We start from the raw sequence: 20,369 nt of genomic DNA, 5'->3' as shown, positions 1-20,369 counted from the left end.
GTCTGTTAGTGGTTATAAATTCTATGTTATATTTGTAGATGATTTTTCAAGATATACATGGATTTTTCCTTTAAAATTAAAGTCTGAAGTATTTGATTGTTTTGTCAAATTTAAGAGTTTACTTGAAAATCTTCTCTCAACAAAGATCAAACAGCTCCAAAATTGATGGTGGGGGTGAGTATACATCTCATCAATTCAAAAACTTTCTTTCTTCTCATGGTATTTTTCATATAATAACATGTCCTCACACTTCCCAACAAAATGGGATAGCAGAAAGAAAACACAGACATATCATAGAAACTGGCCTTACACTTCTTGCTCAATCTCATTTATCTTCTAAATTCTGGATTGAGGCTTGCCATACTGCTGTCTATTTGATTAACCGATTGCCTACTCAAACTATAAAATGGTCTATTCCTTATTTTAAACTTCACAATAAGGAACCAGATTATAGTAATTTAAAGGTATTTGGTTGTGCTTGTTATCCTCTTCTTCGTCCTTATAATAGACACAAACTTGAATTCAGAAGTAGACAATGCATCTTTTCTAGGATATTGTTTAAATCAAAAGGGATATAGGTGCCTAGATACCTCCACCAAACAAGTCTTTATTTCAAGGCATGTGATTTTTGATGAGAAGTTGTTTCCGGCACAAGGTACTGCCTCCCACATGGCTTCAACAAGTGCCTCTTCTTTGAATCAAGGTATTGTTTCCTTACTCTCTCAGTTCATTGAAGTTAACAATATTTCACCTGATTTGATCACAAATGGACCAATTTCTATTGAACCATTATCCCCTCCAATTGTTCCCATTGCAATAATACCAACTTCAAGCTCTTTACCTACAGAATCCAATCCAATTGTGATAAGAGATTCTGTTACACCTTCTCCACCTATTTCACCCACAACCACACCAACCTCACCTACAACCATTGATTCTCCTGCAGAATCAACACCTACCTGTAACATATCTCTTCCAATCTTAGAAGATCATATTCCTTCCATCTCTTTACTACCTACCTTGATTAATCCACCAAGCTCACCTCATATTGTTACTAGATCCCAAACAGGCAGCCTAAAACCTAAAACATTTATTTATTTCAAGCTATACTATTCTACCAAACATCCCCTAAAAGCCATGCGTACGTCTATCTCTACCTTTAGTGAGCCGAGCACCTTTACTCAAGCAGCCTCAAGTCCCCATTGGCTGGCTGCCATGGAAAGTGAGTTCCAAGCTTTGCAGGAAAATCACACTTGGTCTCTTTGTCCAAGACCACACAACAGAAATGTCATCAGAAACAAATGGGTGTATAAACTCAAACAAAAACTAGATGGAACCATTGAGAGGTATAAAGCACGGCTAGTGGCCAAAGGGTTTGAACAAAGATGATATAGATTACACAGAAACATTTAGTCCTGTGATAAAACCAGCAACTGTGAGATTGATTCTAGCATTAGCTGTTCATTATAATTGGTCTTTGAAACAAATTGATATATCAAATGCTTTTCTCCATGGACAACTTGATGAAGAAGTTTTTATGGAACAACCAAGAGGATTTGTTGATCCTCAATATCCTGATTCAGTTTGTAAGCTTCACAAAGCCTTGTATGGCTTAAAACAGGCACCAAGAGCCTGGTTCCATAGACTTACTCAAGCTCTACTTGAACTCGGTTTCACAGGATCATTGATGGATACTTCCTTATTTTTGCTTCATAGAGATTCTCTTACCATCTTTGTGCTTATATATGTAGATGATATCATTATAACTGGAAATAATCTATCCAGCATTAATGATCTTATCTCAAAATTGCAAATTGAATTCAAGTTGAAGGATTTGGGTAATTTGTCATATTTCTTGGGCATACATGTACATCGTACTTCTGCTGGTTTGTATCTTAATCAATCCAAATATATTATGATCTTCTACATCGAGTTCACATGATAGGAGCTAAACCTTATTATGCTCCATGCACTTCGGGCAAAAGATTGACTAAATTTGATGGTGAACCATTGGAATATCAGTCTCTGTATAGGCATATTGTTGGTGCACTTCAATATTGCACTTTCACAAGACCAGATATATCATTCTCAGTGAATCATCTTTGTCAATTTTTACACTGTCCTACTACAACTCATTTTACTGCAGCTAAGAGAGTATTAAGGTATCTCAAGGGAATTCCAGATTATGGCTTGTCTTTCACTAAGGGACCTCTTCATCTAGAAGCATTTTGTGACTCTGATTGGGCTAGTGATCCAATTGACCGAAGATCCACAAGTGGTTATGGTGTCTTTCTTGGCAATTGCTTAATCTCTTGGCAATCCAAAAAGCAACCAACTGTATCTCGTTCAAGCACAGAGGCGGAGTATAGATCTATGGCCATTGCCACTGCTGAGCTATATTGGTTACGCATGCTTCTAAAGGAGTTGAGGATCTCCCTTTTCTCTCCACCAAAGCTCTGGTGTGACAATCTTGGAGCCATTGCATTGGCATCTAATCCTATCTATCATGCTCGGACAAAGCATATAGCTATAGACTATCACTTTATTAGAGAAAAGGTTATGCACAAGGATATTGTGATTTAGTTTATCTCCACCATTGATCAATGTACTGACATCTTTACTAAGGGATTAACTTCTTCTCGGTTTTTGGAATTGCGTGACAAACTAATGATTCTTCCTCCTCCCATGAGTTTGATTGGGCCTGTTAAGGAGTCTGCTACTACTCAGGAGAAGTGCGCTAGGACTCTTACTTATCTCTTGTAAGAGTTATTTATTTGTATTACTTTAGGACTCTTACTTATCTCTTGTAAGAGTTATTTATTTGTATCACTTCTCTTTTAATTGTTTGTAATCTTTTATATTATCTCTTTATCTTTTATTCTTTGTTTAAATCTTCTTATCACATCGAAGCTTATCTTGTTAGCTTGATGTGATCAAATAAAAGTGTAACTCTTTTCTATTTAAGTTCAATGATAAAGCTGCAGAATGCATCTTGGCCAAATATCTCCTCTCTTGATAATATTTTACTTGGCCTTGCATTTTTTCCATCATTGTGTTTGGCGCATGGTTTCATCTATTCAACCACAACAACAACAACATAATAATAATAATAATAATAATAATAAAACAAAAAGTAAAGTAAAATGGTGGATTGGAAGTGTCATAACTTTCTCATTTGAAGATCTTAATAGAGTTTTGTGGGACTAAGAAATAGTCCAGGGTAATGGATTTTAGTTTACCGTATGAATTATGAATTTAACAGGAATTAATGCATGTAAGGGGTTTGCATAGTTCCAACGGGAAAATTCTTAAAGCCAACTACTATAAGAAAGAGTTTTCTCATGCTTGATTTGAGGTTAAGTTGTCAATCAACAATCATAAATTCTTCCTTTTAAAAAAACAAAAATAAATTCAACATATGAATGTTTTGTTTTATGGTGATGTTGCTTTCCTTTCCCTTTGAAATGGAAGGTTCAAGGTGCAACTATAAATGAAAATAGAATCTTAGGATAAAAGTAAGTAACCCGACCCCTCAACCTTAATCCTATAATTTTGTATTGAGTTCGTATCGGGTTTAGATCATGTCGAAGCATAAGTATATATAAGATTATATAAGCCGACTATACCCCAACTTATTTAATTAAACGGGTCATGTTCATCAACCATAATATTTTAATTTTGTATTGAGTTCGTATCGAATTCGTAGGTCGTGTCAAAATTTGTCAGCTATAAATAAAATAGAGTAGAGTTGATAAACTTTGGGGAAATGGAAGTTTCCCATTAAAGAGAGTTTGATAAATGAAAATTCTGCCTCCTTTCTGTGATGCTGATTCCTGAGTTTTTTTGCCTCCCCATCCATGACGAGTTTTTTGCTGTTGCCTGTTGGCGTAAAGGCTTGGCAAATGGGAATGCTCCCTCTAGGTCTCTCACAAACATGACAACACTTCCACTGCAAGCAAACTAACCGCTCATAATGAGTCAGGGCTAAATTTAAAAAATAAAATAAAATAAAGAATATTTTTATCTTTTTATGAAATAAAAGAGATATATTACAAATTTTTAATAGTTTAAAAATATTGATATAATTTTTAATTTGAGTGACATTACAAAATACAAAGAGATAATATTTGTGAGAGCATATATATTATTTTTTTCTTGCAAAAAAAAAAGAAAAAGAAAAGATAATACCATTAAGTAATCGACGAAATTCCTAAAAAACCCCGGAAATGGCACAACCGAAATTTTAAACACATACTGTGGGTCAATATTTAGCGGAACAACCAGGCAGAGTCGAGGAAGGAGAGGAGCGTTCGAGAAAAGAGAAGAAAAGAAAGAAAAAGATTGAAAAGAGAAGGAAGAGTGAAGATGAGGCTCCCTCCTCCCACTGCAAAAGTCCAACTGCAGCAACACACAGTCTGCCCCATGAATGCCCATGATTAAAGAGACATGGATTTCGTATCTCTGTTCCTCCCCTTTTTCATTCTAAAGCTCGTCATCAAACTAAAGTACCCAAATTCCTTCATCATTAGGAGTCTCTTCCAAGCAACACTCCACCACCATTAATTTATTCATTTACTAACAACCCACTCACTCACACTTCCTTCTTCACCCATTTGATTTTTCCCACTTCACCCGCATTTTTCCTACACTCATTTTTTGGGTGATCGTATTCATGACCCTTTAGCTTTTCCTTTTCAAATTTGTAACGCTAACCGTAGAAATTGGCTTGTGGGTATTGAATTTGAGTTTGCAGCGATGCCGGGGTTTGTTTCCGTGCGAAACCCACCTCAGACACCGCCATTACCCGTGTTCATACCCGAAGACCCGACTCGGAGAAACGAGTACTCCAATGGTGGCAAGGCCAACAAAACCCCATCTCCCTCCAATTCACGAGCCCTGTCCGGAAAGAATGCCCCGGAAAAGGTACCCACTAACGAGTCCTCTCTGGAGAACCCGGATTTGGGGCCGTTTCTGTTGAAGGTTGCCCGGGACACGATGGCTTCGGGTGAGAACCCGAATAAGGCGTTGGAGTATGCGCTCCGGGCCTCCAAGTCGTTAGAGAAGTGTTCGGGTCCGGGTCTGGAGCTTGTTGTGAGCCTCCAAGTGGTGGCTGCGATTTACTGTAGCTTGCAGCGGTTCGAGGAGGCAATTCCGGTTCTGGAGCGGTCCATTGAGGTTCCGGATCCTGATAACGGCTCCGATCACGCACTTGCGAAGTTTTCCGGGTACATGCAACTCGGGGATACGTATTCGGTCCTGGGGAGGCTGGACAAGTCCATTTCGTGTTACGGGTCGGCCTTGAAGATCCAGATAGAGGCTCTGGGTGGGTCAGATCCGAGAGTTGCAGAGACTTGCAGGTAAGTTCCGTTGAACTGCTTAGAAAAAAGTTCATAAAAATTTCTGTGCACTATTTATTTTGCTCCTCTATCTAGCGGCTCAATTTAGCTTGTTATGCTTTGGGATGCTACCGTGCGCTTTTTGAAAAAGAAAGAAGATAGGGCACTAACTACTGGGCAAGTGGGGTCTACCGTCAACTTTATTCCTGCCTAATTCGTTGGAGTTGGACATTGCATTGGCATTTGGGCTGAACATGCTTTTCGTCATTTTGTTTTAATATCTGAGTTTTTATTTTAATAAATTTAAGACTTGAGTTTATACACATTCTAATTCGAGATTTCTGTTAAGTTTTTCCTAATAGAAATAGGTGTGAAAAGACTATTAAATCCCTCTAATTAAAACAATTAAAAGAAAAAACAGTACACAGGAGTTGCCGTGAGCCGCCCGTGTTTGGAAAAATATTTATTAATATTAATTTATATTTAGCTATTTTCTATTACTATTAAGCAATGCTTATATATACATGCATCAGTACGGATTGCATCATGCGTGCATGACTATATCATGTATTGTGGTGTTTTCATGACGCATTTTGCACTTATCACTAACTAAGCTGGATTTTGAGGCCTAAGGCGAAAAATTTAAGTTTGGCTTTTTTTTATATGATGAAGTACCAGAATTTGTATCCCGGAAACAAATTTTGGCAATAACCCGGTGCGCATCAAGTGAACAGAATTTGTATGGGCAAATCTTGTTTTGAGGAAAGCAATCTTGAAGCATTCTATTATCATCATCTGGATTAAGAATGTAATTGAGAAACACGAAGAGTAGATTAAGAATGGAGTGCTTGAGAACTTAAAAGAACATAATTACAGACAGCAATTTCTCTAATTTGTATAGAGATTAATTGTTAAAGTCTTCAGCAAATCCAATACTCTGTCTAATTCAAACTAAAATATATAACATTGTTGTCACTCTTTTCAACGACATATCTATTAACTGATTTCTAGTAATTGTTTTTCTTTATGCATCAGTGTAATGTACATTTGGAGCATGTGGTTACCTTTGATTTATATTGTTTGTCATAAAACAAGAATAATTGAGACAAGATGCTGAAGACCCTCTAGCATAACTATTGCCTTTCAATTGACTTGGAAAAGCCAGGTACTTAGCTGAGGCCCATGTTCAAGCAATGCAATTCGACGAGGCAGAAAGCTTCTGTAAGAAGACTCTTGAAATTCATAGGGAGCATACTGCACCTGCATCCCTTGAAGAAGCAGCCGATCGGCGTCTTATGGCTCTCATCTATGAGGCAAAAGAAGATTATGAATCTGCACTCGAGCACCTTGTCCTGGCTAGCATGTCAATGATTGCCAACGGGCAAGATAATGAGGTCGCAGCCATTGATGTTAGCATCGGTAACGTTTACTTGTCTCTCTGCCGTTTCGAGGAAGCTATTTTTTCCTACCAGAAGGCGCTTACTGTCTTCAAATCCACCAGAGGTGACAATCACCCTTCTGTAGCATCGGTCTATATTCGCCTTGCTGATCTCTACTACAAGACAGGCAAGTCAAGAGAGTCCAAATCATACTGTGAGAATGCCTTGAGGATATTTGCAAAACCTGTGCCTGGAGCCACAAATGAGGAAATTGCCTGTGGGTTAACCGAGATCTCGACCATCTATGAAGCTATAAATGAGCCTGAGGAGGCATTGAGGCTCTTGCAGAAGGCAGTGCAGTTATTGGAGGATACACCTGGTCAGCATAGCACAGTTGCAGGACTTGAAGCACAGATGGGTGTGATGTTCTACATGATTGGGAGATATGGGGAAGCTCGGAACTCTTTTGAGAGTGCTATTGCAAAGCTTCATTCCAGTGGGGAGAAGAAATCAGCCTTCTTTGGAATAGTGTTGAATCAGATGGGATTGTCTTGTGTGCAGCTTTACAAGTTAGATGAGGCCACCAGATTGTTTGAAGAAGCAAGGGAGATACTGGAGCGGGAGTGCGGCTCGTTTCACATGGATACAATTGGAGTTTATAGCAATCTTGCAGCAACTTATGATGCCATGGGGAGGTGGGCATTCTTTCATAATCATTTCAAGCTTATATCAAACCTTTCATTTGCTGCATCTTAAGTTTTTTTTGTTTCTCTTTTTAAGGGGTTCCTCTCTCTTACCATATAGACAGGTTTATATCTGTTTTGAATTGTGTTTGTATAAAATCCAAATTTTGTTCCTAGTTCAGGTAAAAGTTGAGTGCCCTCTGATTTGGAGCTGCTGTGTTACAAAATTTGGGTATTTATTACAGGGCAGAAGATGCAATTGAGATATTGGAGTACATTCTTAAGGTGAGAGAAGAAAAGCTTGGAACAGCAAATCCAGAGGTTGAAGATGAGAAGAAAAGGCTAGCAAAGCTTTTGAAAGAAGCCGGAAGGGGTAGGAACAGAAAGGGAAAATCCCTTGAAAATCTTCTTGATTCCAACTCCCATGGGATGAAGGAGAGAACTAAAAGGAGGTCTGGATTTCGTTTCAAGACTTGATTAAGAATAAGATTCCCTCTCTGCTCTCCTTTCCTCCCACTGACTCCAGTTTTTGTTATGTTAGATTGTGTAAAGATCAAGGTCATACAATTGCTGGAGCCTTCTTGTTCCTTATTACTTAATTTCCACTCTTTAAAGTTCTTGTATTATCTCATTTTAATTTTTTTTCTTATTAAATATCGAATTTGTTCACTTGATGAAAAGCTATATTCTGTTGGGTACACATCTCTTTTTATTATTATTATTATTATTATTTTATTATTCTTTTGGAGCCAATTCCAACTTGAAATTGCAGAAGACCTCAATGAATAATTCATTGAGTAAAAAGCTAATTATTATTTTTTTTTGGTTAAAGCAGTTGTGGCGACAATTGACTTGTTGAGGCGAGTACCAAACGTTTTTCTAACAATAACTAATCTAATGATTTGTTTACACTGTCATATCAGCATTATGAAAAAAATATAAGAAAAAAATGTAATTTTTAACATTATTCTATTCAAAATGAGTAATGTTACTCTTTACATATTTTTATTACCACGTTGCTTATTTTAAGTAATTTATTTTAATAATTAACATAAAAAAAATTACTTAAAGCACGTCACCTCAACCGCTATAAAACAAATATGGTAAGTAAGTGTGAAAAGTTAATTACTTTTTAAGCTGCCATCCAAAGTTGTAAAGTTGAGACTCGGCTTGACAAGTTTTCATATTACTTCTCGCTTCATATGAGAAAAAATCCCAATCCTAAGGAAATTTCATGGACAGCCTGCAGTCTAATCACAGTCCAAGTTATCGGTACAAGTAACGACGAAATAGTAAAAGCACGTGGGAGTTGAACCAAAAGGATCGTCATGAAAATCAAAACGGGTAAGATTTTTCTACATCAAGAATTAGAAGGAAGAGACAAATTCCCTAAAACAAGTTTGACCAACGGCCTCAGCTGGAGAGCTTATCTCAAGGATTGAAATGTACTTGATGATGGGGTCCCCAATAGCGTTATATGGTTGTATTAAAGGCCTAATTCTTGTTTGCGTGTCTAATCCGATCTTGTCGAAATATGAGTATAAAATTATATAAATTAATTATAATTCGACCCATTTAATTAAGAAAGTTAGACATCATGTTCAAACATGGGTATAATATTATATATGTCTAAGGGTAGGCAGATTAATCGTTTACCTCCTACCGACCGCTTATCGACCGTCACCAAAACGTCACCGACCGACAACCAACTTTCGACAGTCGGTAGCAAGGACGGACCCAGGTTTCAATTTGAGGAGGGATCAAGGACCAAAATTTTTTTGGGGAGGGACAAATTGACAAAAAAAAAACATTTTTTTTTTTTGCCTAAATTTTTTATTTTATTTTATTTTTTTCTTGTGATTTGGGGGGACCAGGGCCACTCCCTCCGTTATTGGTCGGTAGGCGGAATAAAAATACTGTTTCGACATTAGTTTGGTTCAGTAGGCGATATAAATTTTTTTTAATCGCTTAACCAACTTAGTCGAGTTTTGAAGTGAATTTTGAATTTTATCTCTTAACTTTCCTTATTGTGTTTGTCCAACTGATTTGTGGTTGTCATTTTGATCAATGTTTTTTGAATTTACTTTTTCTTTTCATTTATTAAACATATTATATATTCAGTAACTATAAGGAAATTGATAAATTTTAACATAAAAACTTGTAACTGACTTAACCAACCACCTATTAACCGACTAACTGATTAACCGAAAAAGTTGAAACTATTCCTTGTCGGTATGAAGTTGGTTAATTAATCGACTTTTATGAATCGGTAGGCGAAATGCCCCTACTGACATCGACTGAACCGATACTCACTCCTATATATGTCAACCATAACTCGATCCATTTAATAAAATGGGACAGAGTTATCAGACTCTTCAACTCTAATTCACTAATTGAATATTAGATTCGTCTGAAATTTGTAAATTGTATAAAAGAATTGCATGCCGACGTTACATTAAGGAAACTTCGTCTCCCTTTTGAAAATAAAAACGCTTTAAATCTGCTCTCTAAAGAAACAAAAAGTACTTCTCCAAGTCCAAACTAAACAGCACCCCTTTTTCAAATTAGACAGCAATTTAAGAAGAATTTGGATGTCATAATGTGGAAAATTTCTTGGTTGGGAGAAAAACCAACTGTTTTTTCCAATATCCACTACAGTAGGTATCACGTTTTTCAACAAATTCATCATCTAAGTGGCCGCCTCCCCCATCTTCCATGCGCTTGACTTTTGAAATTTTAGCACCCAAACAAACTAGCCGTAGCTTTCATCCTCCCGGCAACTTCTCATGCATCCTGTTTATATAACTGCTTATAAAACTTCTCCAAACTGCAACTTTGCCCTCCAAAATATCTTGGGCTTCCATGTGCTGGCAATGGCAGCAGGCAGCAGGGCCCATCAACCGTGTGCCGCTTGTAGGATGCTCCGCCGGAAATGTGACAACAATTGCTTGCTTGCGCCTTACTTTCCCGGTGATGATGTGGAGAAGTTTGCCGGTGTGCATAGAGTGTTTGGTGCCAGCAATGTTGCTAAAATGATACAGGTGACAAACTTTTGTACATGAAATCCTTTCTTCTTGTTAATTTCTTTTCGCTGAGTGCCATAATTTTTGGATTATCGTTTAAAAGATTATTCGGGTATTATTAGATTTATCTCTTCTTATTAGCTTACGTTTTTTGGATAACGAATAATCTAACATGATATCCGAACAAACATTATGAGTTTGAACACCGTCTTCCTCACTCACATCAGATGTTTGAACATTGGACTAATATATATGGGTGTTGTTTTGGTCTTTTAGACGGTGGAGGAGGCAAAGAGGGAGGATGCTGTGAAGGCAATAGTCTATGAAGCAACAGCAAGGCTCAGAGACCCTGTTTATGGGAGTGTTGGAGCCATTTTCCATTTGCAAAAGATGGTTGAGGAACTCAAAGTGCAATTGGATTCTATCAGGGCTCAAGTTTCGGATTCGCAGAAACAAAAAGATCAGCTGTTGGACATTCTTATGAATATTCATCACCTTGATCTTGTCTCTCCCATCAATGATCCTCTCCTTGATCGTGACAGTTTCACCTTGGATGCTGAAACCATGGCATATGATCCTCTTCAATTTCCTGTAGAATGTGATTGGATTTTATAGTGGGTTAGCTGACAGATGAAGTACAAATATCAAATTGATGTATTATTAGATCATCTTTAGGATAAACGATTTATTTTCCATGATTAATATATTATCTGCTGTATACTTGCTGCATTATTTTGTACACTTGTATGACTTTTATCAATAAAAACGTTCTACTCAATCACTTGCACATTATTTTAAACATGAAGAAAAGCTTCAAAGGCCTTGGAAAAAAATTATGTTTCCTAATGTTTTGATTTTTAATTGTATATGCTTATAAAGGTCAATAAATTATGGGACTTCTGTGGAAGAAGACAAAAATAAGTGTTGGAAGATAAGATTTAAGGTGGTGCAATTTTCCTGCAACTGGTTGAAGAGACTGAATGCCGCCGTTGCATGCGCCTAACTATATTTGGTAGCATTTTTCCAGAATTCTTGATTGGAATATTATAATATTCATGTAAGCAGTAAATGGTTCGCAGATGAGAGATGGGTTTCTTCAAGTTTCAAACTTGCAAGGCACGGCAGTATGCTAATGCCAGTATAGTATGGTTGGTCGATTTTCTAGTCAAAGTCATGAGGGGAAAAGTCAGTGCATGAAGACAAAGACGGCGCAGATGAGAGTCGTGAGACCGGCGCCTGTACTTTCTAGGCGCTTGTAGGAGTATAATATTTCCAGTCCCCAGACAGACTGAACCAGATCTTGAACAACTAGTTTGATTTTTTCTTTATAAAAAATGAAAAAGAACGCCATAGACTAATTAAAAATGGAAAGCAGGGTAGACATAAAAGCTATGTTTGCCCCCGGCCAGGACCGGCACTGTAGCTGGAACGGCACTGTTCCAGCTACAGTGCCATCTGACATGTACAGTGCCAAAAATTCACTTTATAATATTAAATTTTTTTTTTAAGCAAAATATTAAAAAAAAAAAAAAAAAAAAAAAAAGGAGGAGAAAGATGGGGTGGCTGGAGCCACCCCCAGGCCGATCTGGGGGTGGTTCGACCACCCCCATGGCCAAGGGGGTGGTCCGGCCACCCCCTTGGCCAAAAAAAAAAAAAAAAAAAGAGGACCAGGTGCATTTGGGGGTGGCCGGACCACCCCCTAGGGGCTGGGGTGGTTTCGGCCACCCCACACCGGCCGTATGGGGTGGCCGAAACCACCCCAGCCCCTTGGGGGTGGTCCGGCCACCCCCAAATGCACCCGATCCATTTTATTTTTTTTTTAGCCAAGGGGTGGTTGGAACCACCCCATCTTTCTCCTCCTTTTTTCTTTTCATTTTTTTTTTTTTTTTTTTATATATTTTGCTTTTTAAAAAAATTAATATTACAAAGTCAATTTTTGGCACTGTACATGTCAGATGGCACTGTAGCTGGAACAGTGCCATTCCAACTACAGTGCTGGCCCTGGCTAAGGGCAAACATAGCTAAACACTCTGCAATGGCCCGAGAAAGAGAAGTGTTACACATCAATTTCTTGGACTTGTACGGAGATAAACAAGAGATGGGCGAAAGTTGGAAACCAAACATTTATCTCCGAGAAATAAACGAAGTGAAGAGCACTGATTTATTTTGGAAATTAAAAGTTGAATAAGACTAATTTTGGTCGAACGAGAAGTAAGGCTTTGTTGATTGATCTTGATGCATCGCTACCTTGCACAAAAACCCTAGAGACTCGGCATAAGGCTCAAGAGAGAAGCTCGGTCCACCAAGCTAGGCTGTTTCATATGCGAGCTTAGAGAAAATAGTTTTCTAGCCATTGAAATGGATTAGTATGCAATTTAAGATGTATAGGGGTGAAAAAGACAGTTTTTATTATTAACCGTTAACTGCACTAACCACTAACCACTTTTTTAAAATATAATATATATTTTTATTATATATATATATATATATATATATATATATATATATATATATAATATTATATTTTTATTATATATATATATTAACTTGAAACGAGGTGGTTTCAATCTGTTAACAGAATAAATTCTAGCCACGGTTGAAATAGATATTCAAAAGTGTTATAGTGGAGTTCAAACTCATAGAGATAAGGTTGTTATTGAAGATGAGGGTAGTTGAAGATGGTGTTATATCAGATCTTATCAACACTTTTGAACTTGTAAATCTGATCTTTATATTTGTATAGTTATCTTTAATTAATATACTGCAATTGTAAATCTATAAATATATTTTGAATAGAGCTTTACTGGTATCGATTGAACCAATCTCATTTCATATTCTTATCTTGGTATCAAAGCCATATTGGCTAACCCCTTTCTATCGATCTTTTCTTTGTTTCTGTGAAACATTTTTCAATGGCTTCCGCAAGCTCTACTGCTTTCTCCTTACCTAGCCTTAATTCTTCAGGACTTGTCAAACTCGAAGGTTCTAACTACTTAAGTTGGTCCACACAGTTTCTTCCTGCACTACGTGCTCATGACCTTGTCAGCATCGTGGATGGCACATAAGTTTGTCCCCCTGAATATTCTATTGATGCAGAGGGCAAACCAACATCTGTCCGCAACCTAGAATTTCTAGAATGGCAAAAAAAGGACCAATTCATACTGGCCTAGATCAATTCCACTCTTACTGAGAGGATCCTATCTACCGTATATGGCATGAATACGGCTAAACAAGTTTGGTCTTATCTTTCTAAAAGATTTGTTCCCAACTCACGCACCAGTATTTCTCATCTGAAACGTGAACTCCAAGTACTCCATCAAGGTTCCCAAAGCTGTTTAGACTTTCTTCTCAAGGCCAAGAGCTTGGCAGATCAACTTGCTGCAATTGGCAAGTGTGTGGATGATGAGGATTTGATTTCCTATGTGGTTGGAGGTCTTACCTCATCCTACCATCCTTTCATCACCACTCTGAGCTTCTTTACAAGGAACACCCCTATTTCTTTTGATGACTTCCAAACAGAGTTGCTAAATTATGAGCACTTGCTTGACACTTCTCAGAAGGCTATTCAACCAGAAGGAGGTCAACTTGCCTTCTTTACACACAAGAGCAAACCTCAATACCCGCAGCAATATTCCAACAAGAAGTCAAAGTTCCAATCTTACAACAAGCAGCCAAATCGATCATTTCAACAATCATCCCAACGTCTGCAGCAATCTCGACAGCAGCAGCAATCTCGATCCACTGGTACTCATCCATTTATGCCTCCTAATAGAGTTCCCTGCCAGATTTGTGGAAAGCTAAGCCATAATGCCCTAGATTGCTACCATAGGATGAATTACTCATATCAGGGTCGTCATCCTCCTCAGTTGGCAGCATTGGCCGCACACACTCATGATGATGTTGATCCCGAGCAACCATGGTACCTCGACAGTGGTGCTAATCACCACATAACTTCAAACCTTGAGAACTTAAGCCTGCAACAACCTTACAAAGGAGATGAGAACATGACAATGGGGAATGGAGGAGGCCTGCAAATAGCAAACACTGGTTCTTCTTTAGTCTCCACTTCCAAATCTAAATTTTGTTTACACAATATTCTTCATTACCCACATGCTTCATCTAATTTATTGTCTATACAAAAATCTTGTAGAGACAATGATTGCTTCTTTATACTCACTGCTACTTGTTTTATCATTAAGGATATGCTGACCAAGGACATCCTCCTGTAAGGGCCGAGTGAAGCAGGTCTCTATCCTATCTACTTGAAGCAGCTACAGTCCAATAAAGTCAAGTCCAAAGCTGCCTTCCTATCGTCAAATCAATTTTTATCGCATTTTTCTGCATTCCTAGGAGTCACAGCACCTCTTGATGTTTGACACTCTTGACTTGGACACCCAGCTAAATCGGTTATTCATCAACTCTTACAGAAATCCTTATTACCTTATTCTGGTTCTGTAAAACTCAATAAGTTATGTGATTCATGTCAAGTGTCTAAAAGTAGAAAATTATCATTTCCTACTTCTACTCGGATCTCCACACATCCACTTGAGTTAATTCATTCAGATGTGTGGACATCTCCTATTGTATCAATTGGTGGCTGTAAAAATTATGTTGTTTTTATTGATGACTATTCTCGTTTCTCGTGGTTGTTTCCTTTACATAAAAAATCTGAAGCTCTTTCATGTTTTATTAAATTTAAAAACTTAGTTGAGAACTTTTTCTCTTGCCGAATCAAACAACTCCAAACTGATAATGGTGGAGAATATGTCTCAACTATGTTTAAAAATTTTACAAACATGAATGGAATTTTACATAGACTGACGTGTCCATACACATCTGAACAAAATGGAATCTCAGAAAGAAAACACTGCCACATCACTGAGACTAGTCTATCCCTCTTAGCACAGTCCAATCTGCCTTCTTCTCATTAGGTAGATGCATTTTTAACGGCTACTTATTTGATCAATCGTATGCCCACTCCTATTTTGGATAATGTTTCCCCTTATTTCAAACTCTTCCAAAAACATCCTGACTACTCAGTATTGAAAAATTTTGGGTGTATTTGCTATCCCTTACTCCGGCCATACACATCTCATAAATTAGATTTTAGGAGTAAAAAATGCATCTTTATTGGTTATAGTAGTAGTCAGAAAGGGTATAGGTGTCTTGATCCCAAAGATAATCGTGTTTACATTTCACGTCATGTTATCTTTGATGAATTCCAATTTCCAGCAAAAGACACATCTGCTTCACGCCAACTTGCAACGGAGACTCCTATTGGTATAGCAATTCCTTCTCCTCCAGGTATCTTATCTTCTTCTCATTTAAATACAACTTTATCTCCTGCTCATACAAATTCTGATATTGTTGTTGAGAATAGTACGTCTAGTACTGCACCTTCCGAGTTTGTTATTGACAGCAATTTGAATTCTCCCATATCTCATGCTCATATCAATTCTGATTTGGTTATTGAAAATAATATATCTCCTCCTACCACATCTAACTTGATCCTATTAACAACCCAACCAATTTCTCCACACTTATCCTCTAGCCCAATAGCTCAGCCGCTACCTTCTAGGATGGTTACTAGATCTCAAACAAACTCCTTAACCCCGAAAAATTATCCCAACTTTCAATTATACTCTTCTACTACATATCCCCTTCAAGCACTTACCTCTATCACTCTTCCACTTGAACCCAAAACCTATACACAAGCCGTGAAGAACCAGTGTTGGCTTGATGCTATGCGTGCTGAATATGATGCATTACTCTCCAATAAAACATGGACATTATGTCCTAGGCCATCACTTAAGAAAGTAGTTCGCAACAAATGGGTATTTAAACTTAAGCAAAAATCAAATGGCAGCATTGATAGGTATAAAGCCAGACTTGTGGCTAAAGGATTTGATCAAGAAGAGGGTACGAACTTTAATGAAACATTAAGTCCTGTCATTAAACCAGCTACAATTCGGTTGGTTTTAGCATTGGCGGTTCACTTTGGCTGGTTTATTCAACAATTAGACATTTCTAATGCCTTTTTGCATGGCTTTCTTGAGGAAGAGGTATTTATGGAGCAACCCAAAGGATTTGAAGATGCTATCTTTCCTGATCACGTGTACCACCTTCATAAGTCACTTTATGGCTTGAAGCAAGCTCCAAGAGCTTGGTTTATGCGTCTTTCTCAAGCCCTCTTGGACCTTGGTTTTTCAGGCTCAGCAGTTGATACCTCCCTATTTCATTATCACCACAAATCGGTTCATGTTTTTGTGCTCATTTATGTGGATGATGTACTAGTCACAAACAATTCATCTTCTACTATTATGACTCTTATCTCTCGGTTGAAGTGTGAATTTGTTGTTAAGGACTTAGGCCCTTTAACATACTTTCTTGGCATTCACGTTACAAGAGGTCCACATGACTTGTTTTTATCTCAAACAAAGTATATTACCGATTTGTTAGACAGGACCAAAATAGAGGGTGCAAAACCAGCTTCTACATATGTGCATCAGGAGGCAAACTCTCACGATTTGATGGAGACCCCTTGGCTGATCCTACAGATTATAGGCATATGGTGGGTGCTTTACAATATTGTACGCTTACAAGGCCTAACATTGCCTATAGTGTCAATCAATTATGTCAGTTTCTTCATGCACCAACTACACTTCATCTCACTACCACCAAGCGTGTATTACGCTATCTCAAAGGTACAACTACTTATGGATTGCATTATACAAAAAGTTCTTTGCAATTTAATGGATATTGTAACTCGGATTGGGCTGGAAGTCCTGATGATCGAAAATCTACTACGGGTTATGGAGTATATCTTGGTCCATGTATTATTTCTTGGGTTGCTAAAAAACAAGCTGTGGTTGCAAAATCCAGTACTGAAGCTGAGTATCGATCTATGGCTCTTGCGGTTGCTGAAATGTATTGGCTTCGCATGTTATTTAAAGAGTTGACCATTCCACTTGTTAATCGACCATGCTTATGGGTTGATAATCTTGGAGCTCTATCTTTATCTTCTACTCCAGTGTTTCATGCCCGTACGAAACACATTGAAGTCGACTATCACTTTATTATAGAGAAGATTTTTAACAAAGATATCATTGCTCGACATATTTCGACCCATGATCAACCATCTGATATTTTCACCAAAGGCATGTCTAAAGATCGCTTTATCCTCTTACGTGACAAGTTGAAGGTCTTTTCTCTCCCTATCAACTTGAAGGGGGATGTTAACAGAATAAATTCTATGATATCTATGATATCCATATTAGCAGCTAAGGATAAAGCCACGGTTGAAACAGATATTCAAAAGTGTTATAGTGGAGTTCAAACTCATAGAGATAAGGTTGTTATTGAAGATGAGGGCAGTTGAAGATGATGTTATATCAGATCTTATTAACACTTTTGAACTTGTAAATCTGATCTTTACATTTGTATAGTTATCTTTAATTAATATACTGCAAATAGTAAATCTATAAATATATTTTGAATAGAACTTTACTGGTATCGATTGAACCAGTCTCATTTCATATTCTTATCTCAATCATCCTAGGTCATATTATTAGGAAAACTTCTTCTTTCTCTTCAACGTTGCCTCCTTCTTCTTCCTTTCTTCTTCTGTAACATCCCCAGCCCGTTAAGGCTGAGTTTGCCACTTTTCTTCTTTTACAACAAAAGTTCTTGCAAAGATCTATAAGGTCTATCAGAGTGCTTGATTTTAAAGGATACGATAAATATATATAACATCATTCAAAAGATTTTATTACAAGCGAAATTAGAAACATTAAACTTTAGTTGCGGAATATCATATTATTACAATCACTGATATGAAAAGACTTTGAAAATTAATAAATATTCCCATCCCCATTCCGGCCTCCTATTCCAGCGTCCTTTCTACCTGAAAACAAGAAATAAAACTGAATGAGCCCAAAGGGGGCCCAGCAAGTAAAATGCACAACCATAAATAGTTTTACTCCTTGTTCTCAGTTTTGAAAATTGTTTTCATAATTAAATATACATCCAGCCATAATAATAATGTATGTACGGTTGCATCTTCCGTAGCATATACGTACTATTACATCTAATATTAGATCATCGTCATAAATCATCTTTATAAATCATCATCATAATGCATCGCTATAAATCATCATTGTAAATCATCATAGTATAACATCATTGAAAATCATCATAGTAAATCATCGTTGAAATTATATTATCATTTTCTCATATTAGGGCCCATGTACACTATTACCCCTGTGTACGAGGGTTGCGGGTCCTTGTGACCATGGCACTGAACTGTGGCCTCAGCAATGCCCGACCGTCAATTAACTCTTTTCTTGGTGCACTCAACGGTCATGTTGATGGAATACCACCTTCTGGCATAGCCTCCTTCAGTGGTTTCGCTTCCATCCGAGTATCGGTACCGAACTCCTCTCATCTTATCTTGGGGCCAAAAATACTCTCCTCCATACATGTACCCTCATTTCATAAACATTTAACTCATTTCTTGTACTTTTCTTTGTATTTCTTTTGATGCATCTTAGGGCAACATGTAGGAGGGTTTATCATCATTCTTCTTTCTTATAATCATTATTATTTCTCAACTTTCTTTTCTAAAAAATGGAAACTTTTCCAAATATAAACTTGTGTACTTAGAAAGCATTTAAAGAAATAGAAACTTTCTAAATAATTCATTTAGAAATCCTTCATGCATGCAACATATCTCCATTACAGGTAAATAAAATAATCATTTACAGTTTGATACAATAATGAATAAATAGCATGACATGAAGAAATTTTAGAAGGGGTAGTGAATTTACTTACTTCTAGACTGAAGCTAAAAGTGGTCAGAAGGATCTAGTTGCTCCAATCTGACTAACACTACTAGTATATCTTTCAAACTAATTTCTCGAGTCCGTTCTCTCTCGTGTTCTTTCTTTCTTGCAACGCTTTGTCTCGCTCTTTCTCTCTCTGTTTCGTGTAAACACTTTCAGAAAGAAGAAAGACCGAGTAGAAAACGGAAGAAGGAAGAATATGTGGAAGAGAAGGGAGAGGAGTAGTGAAATTTGTGAAGGGTGAGGACTCTATTTATAGGAAACCATCTCCATCTACCAATCTTCATCTACAAACCTTCATCCACTAATCTTCATCTATAAATCTCCATCTACTAGTACTTATCTATAAATCTCCATCTACTAGTATCCATCTATAAATCTCCATCTACTAGTACTTATTTATAAATCTCCATCTACTAGTATCCATCTATGAATCTCCATCTACTAGTATCCATCTATGAATCTCCATCTACTAGTACTTATCTATAAATCTCCACCTACTAGTATCCATCTATAAATCTCCATCTACTAGTACTTATCTATAAATCTCCATCTACTAGTACTTATCTATAAATCTTCACCTTCTAGTATCCATCTATAAATCTTCACCTACTACTACCCATATATAAATCTCCATTCTACTAGTACTATTATACCTACCATTGACTATTCTACCTTCCCTGACTATTCTATCTTCCATTTTACTATTCCATCTACCAACACTATTATATCTACATTTATCCATCTACAATTTTTCTTACCATTTACTATCCTATTATTTCACCAATTACCATTCTCTAATTACCAATCTCTGTAATATCATAAATTTCCCCAGAATTAAAATCATAGGCTAAAATGGATATCAAAATAACATCATCATCAAAATAATCTGTTTAAATAACTTTGAAAATTCCGGGGCGCTACATCTTCTCTTTGACGCCGCCTCCTTCTTCTTCTCACTAAAACACCTCATTCTTCTTCTCACTGAGACGCCTCTTTCTTCTTCTCTTTCAGTTTCACGCTGACGCAACCTCCATCGCCATTCTCCCTCGAACTCGAGCACAAATTCAGAGATAGTGAGATACCTTGTTACATTTCTCAAGCATGA

The 20,369-nt window shown here is 37.2% G+C and overlaps 2 protein-coding genes across 3 annotated transcripts; both read left to right on the top strand.

Annotated features, from left to right (window-relative positions):
- The first annotated feature begins 4,292 nt into the window (after window positions 1-4,292).
- Window positions 4,293-8,098, top strand: LOC132186193 (protein KINESIN LIGHT CHAIN-RELATED 1). Of its 2 annotated transcripts, none has more exons than XM_088517900.1 (3): window positions 4,293-5,357; window positions 6,502-7,410; window positions 7,581-7,669. In XM_088517900.1, the coding sequence occupies exons 1-3, from the start codon at window positions 4,756-4,758 to the stop codon at window positions 7,582-7,584; spliced, it is 1,515 nt and encodes a 504-aa protein (XP_088374026.1). In that variant the 5' UTR covers window positions 4,293-4,755; the 3' UTR covers window positions 7,585-7,669. The 2 variants fall into 2 exon arrangements, with proteins under 2 accessions (XP_088374026.1, XP_059456026.2); XM_059600043.2 differs by having other exon boundaries at window positions 4,295-5,357; window positions 7,644-8,098.
- Window positions 8,099-10,248: 2,150 nt separating this feature from the next.
- LOC132186200 (LOB domain-containing protein 1-like) lies at window positions 10,249-11,139 on the top strand. The gene is made up of 2 exons (XM_059600053.2): window positions 10,249-10,439; window positions 10,698-11,139. The coding sequence occupies exons 1-2, from the start codon at window positions 10,272-10,274 to the stop codon at window positions 11,034-11,036; spliced, it is 507 nt and encodes a 168-aa protein (XP_059456036.2). The 5' UTR covers window positions 10,249-10,271; the 3' UTR covers window positions 11,037-11,139.
- The last annotated feature ends 9,230 nt before the right edge of the window (window positions 11,140-20,369 follow it).

Source organism: Corylus avellana, chromosome 6 (assembly GCF_965113065.1).
Source record: "Corylus avellana chromosome 6, dhCorAvel1.hap1.2, whole genome shotgun sequence".
Classification (NCBI taxonomy): domain Eukaryota; kingdom Viridiplantae; phylum Streptophyta; class Magnoliopsida; order Fagales; family Betulaceae; genus Corylus; species Corylus avellana.
This window is presented reverse-complemented; position numbering and strand designations above follow the sequence as displayed.

Coding starts and splice junctions, on each gene's coding strand:
- LOC132186200 (XM_059600053.2), top strand. CDS start 10,272: ATGGCAGCAGGCAGCAGGGCCCATCAACCGTGTGCCGCTTGTAGGATG. Junction 10,440..10,697: donor ATGTTGCTAAAATGATACAG/GTGACAAACTTT, acceptor TTGGTCTTTTAG/ACGGTGGAGGAGGCAAAGAG.
- LOC132186193 (XM_059600043.2), top strand. CDS start 4,756: ATGCCGGGGTTTGTTTCCGTGCGAAACCCACCTCAGACACCGCCATTA. Junction 5,358..6,501: donor AGAGTTGCAGAGACTTGCAG/GTAAGTTCCGTT, acceptor TGGAAAAGCCAG/GTACTTAGCTGAGGCCCATG. Junction 7,411..7,643: donor ACTTATGATGCCATGGGGAG/GTGGGCATTCTT, acceptor TATTTATTACAG/GGCAGAAGATGCAATTGAGA.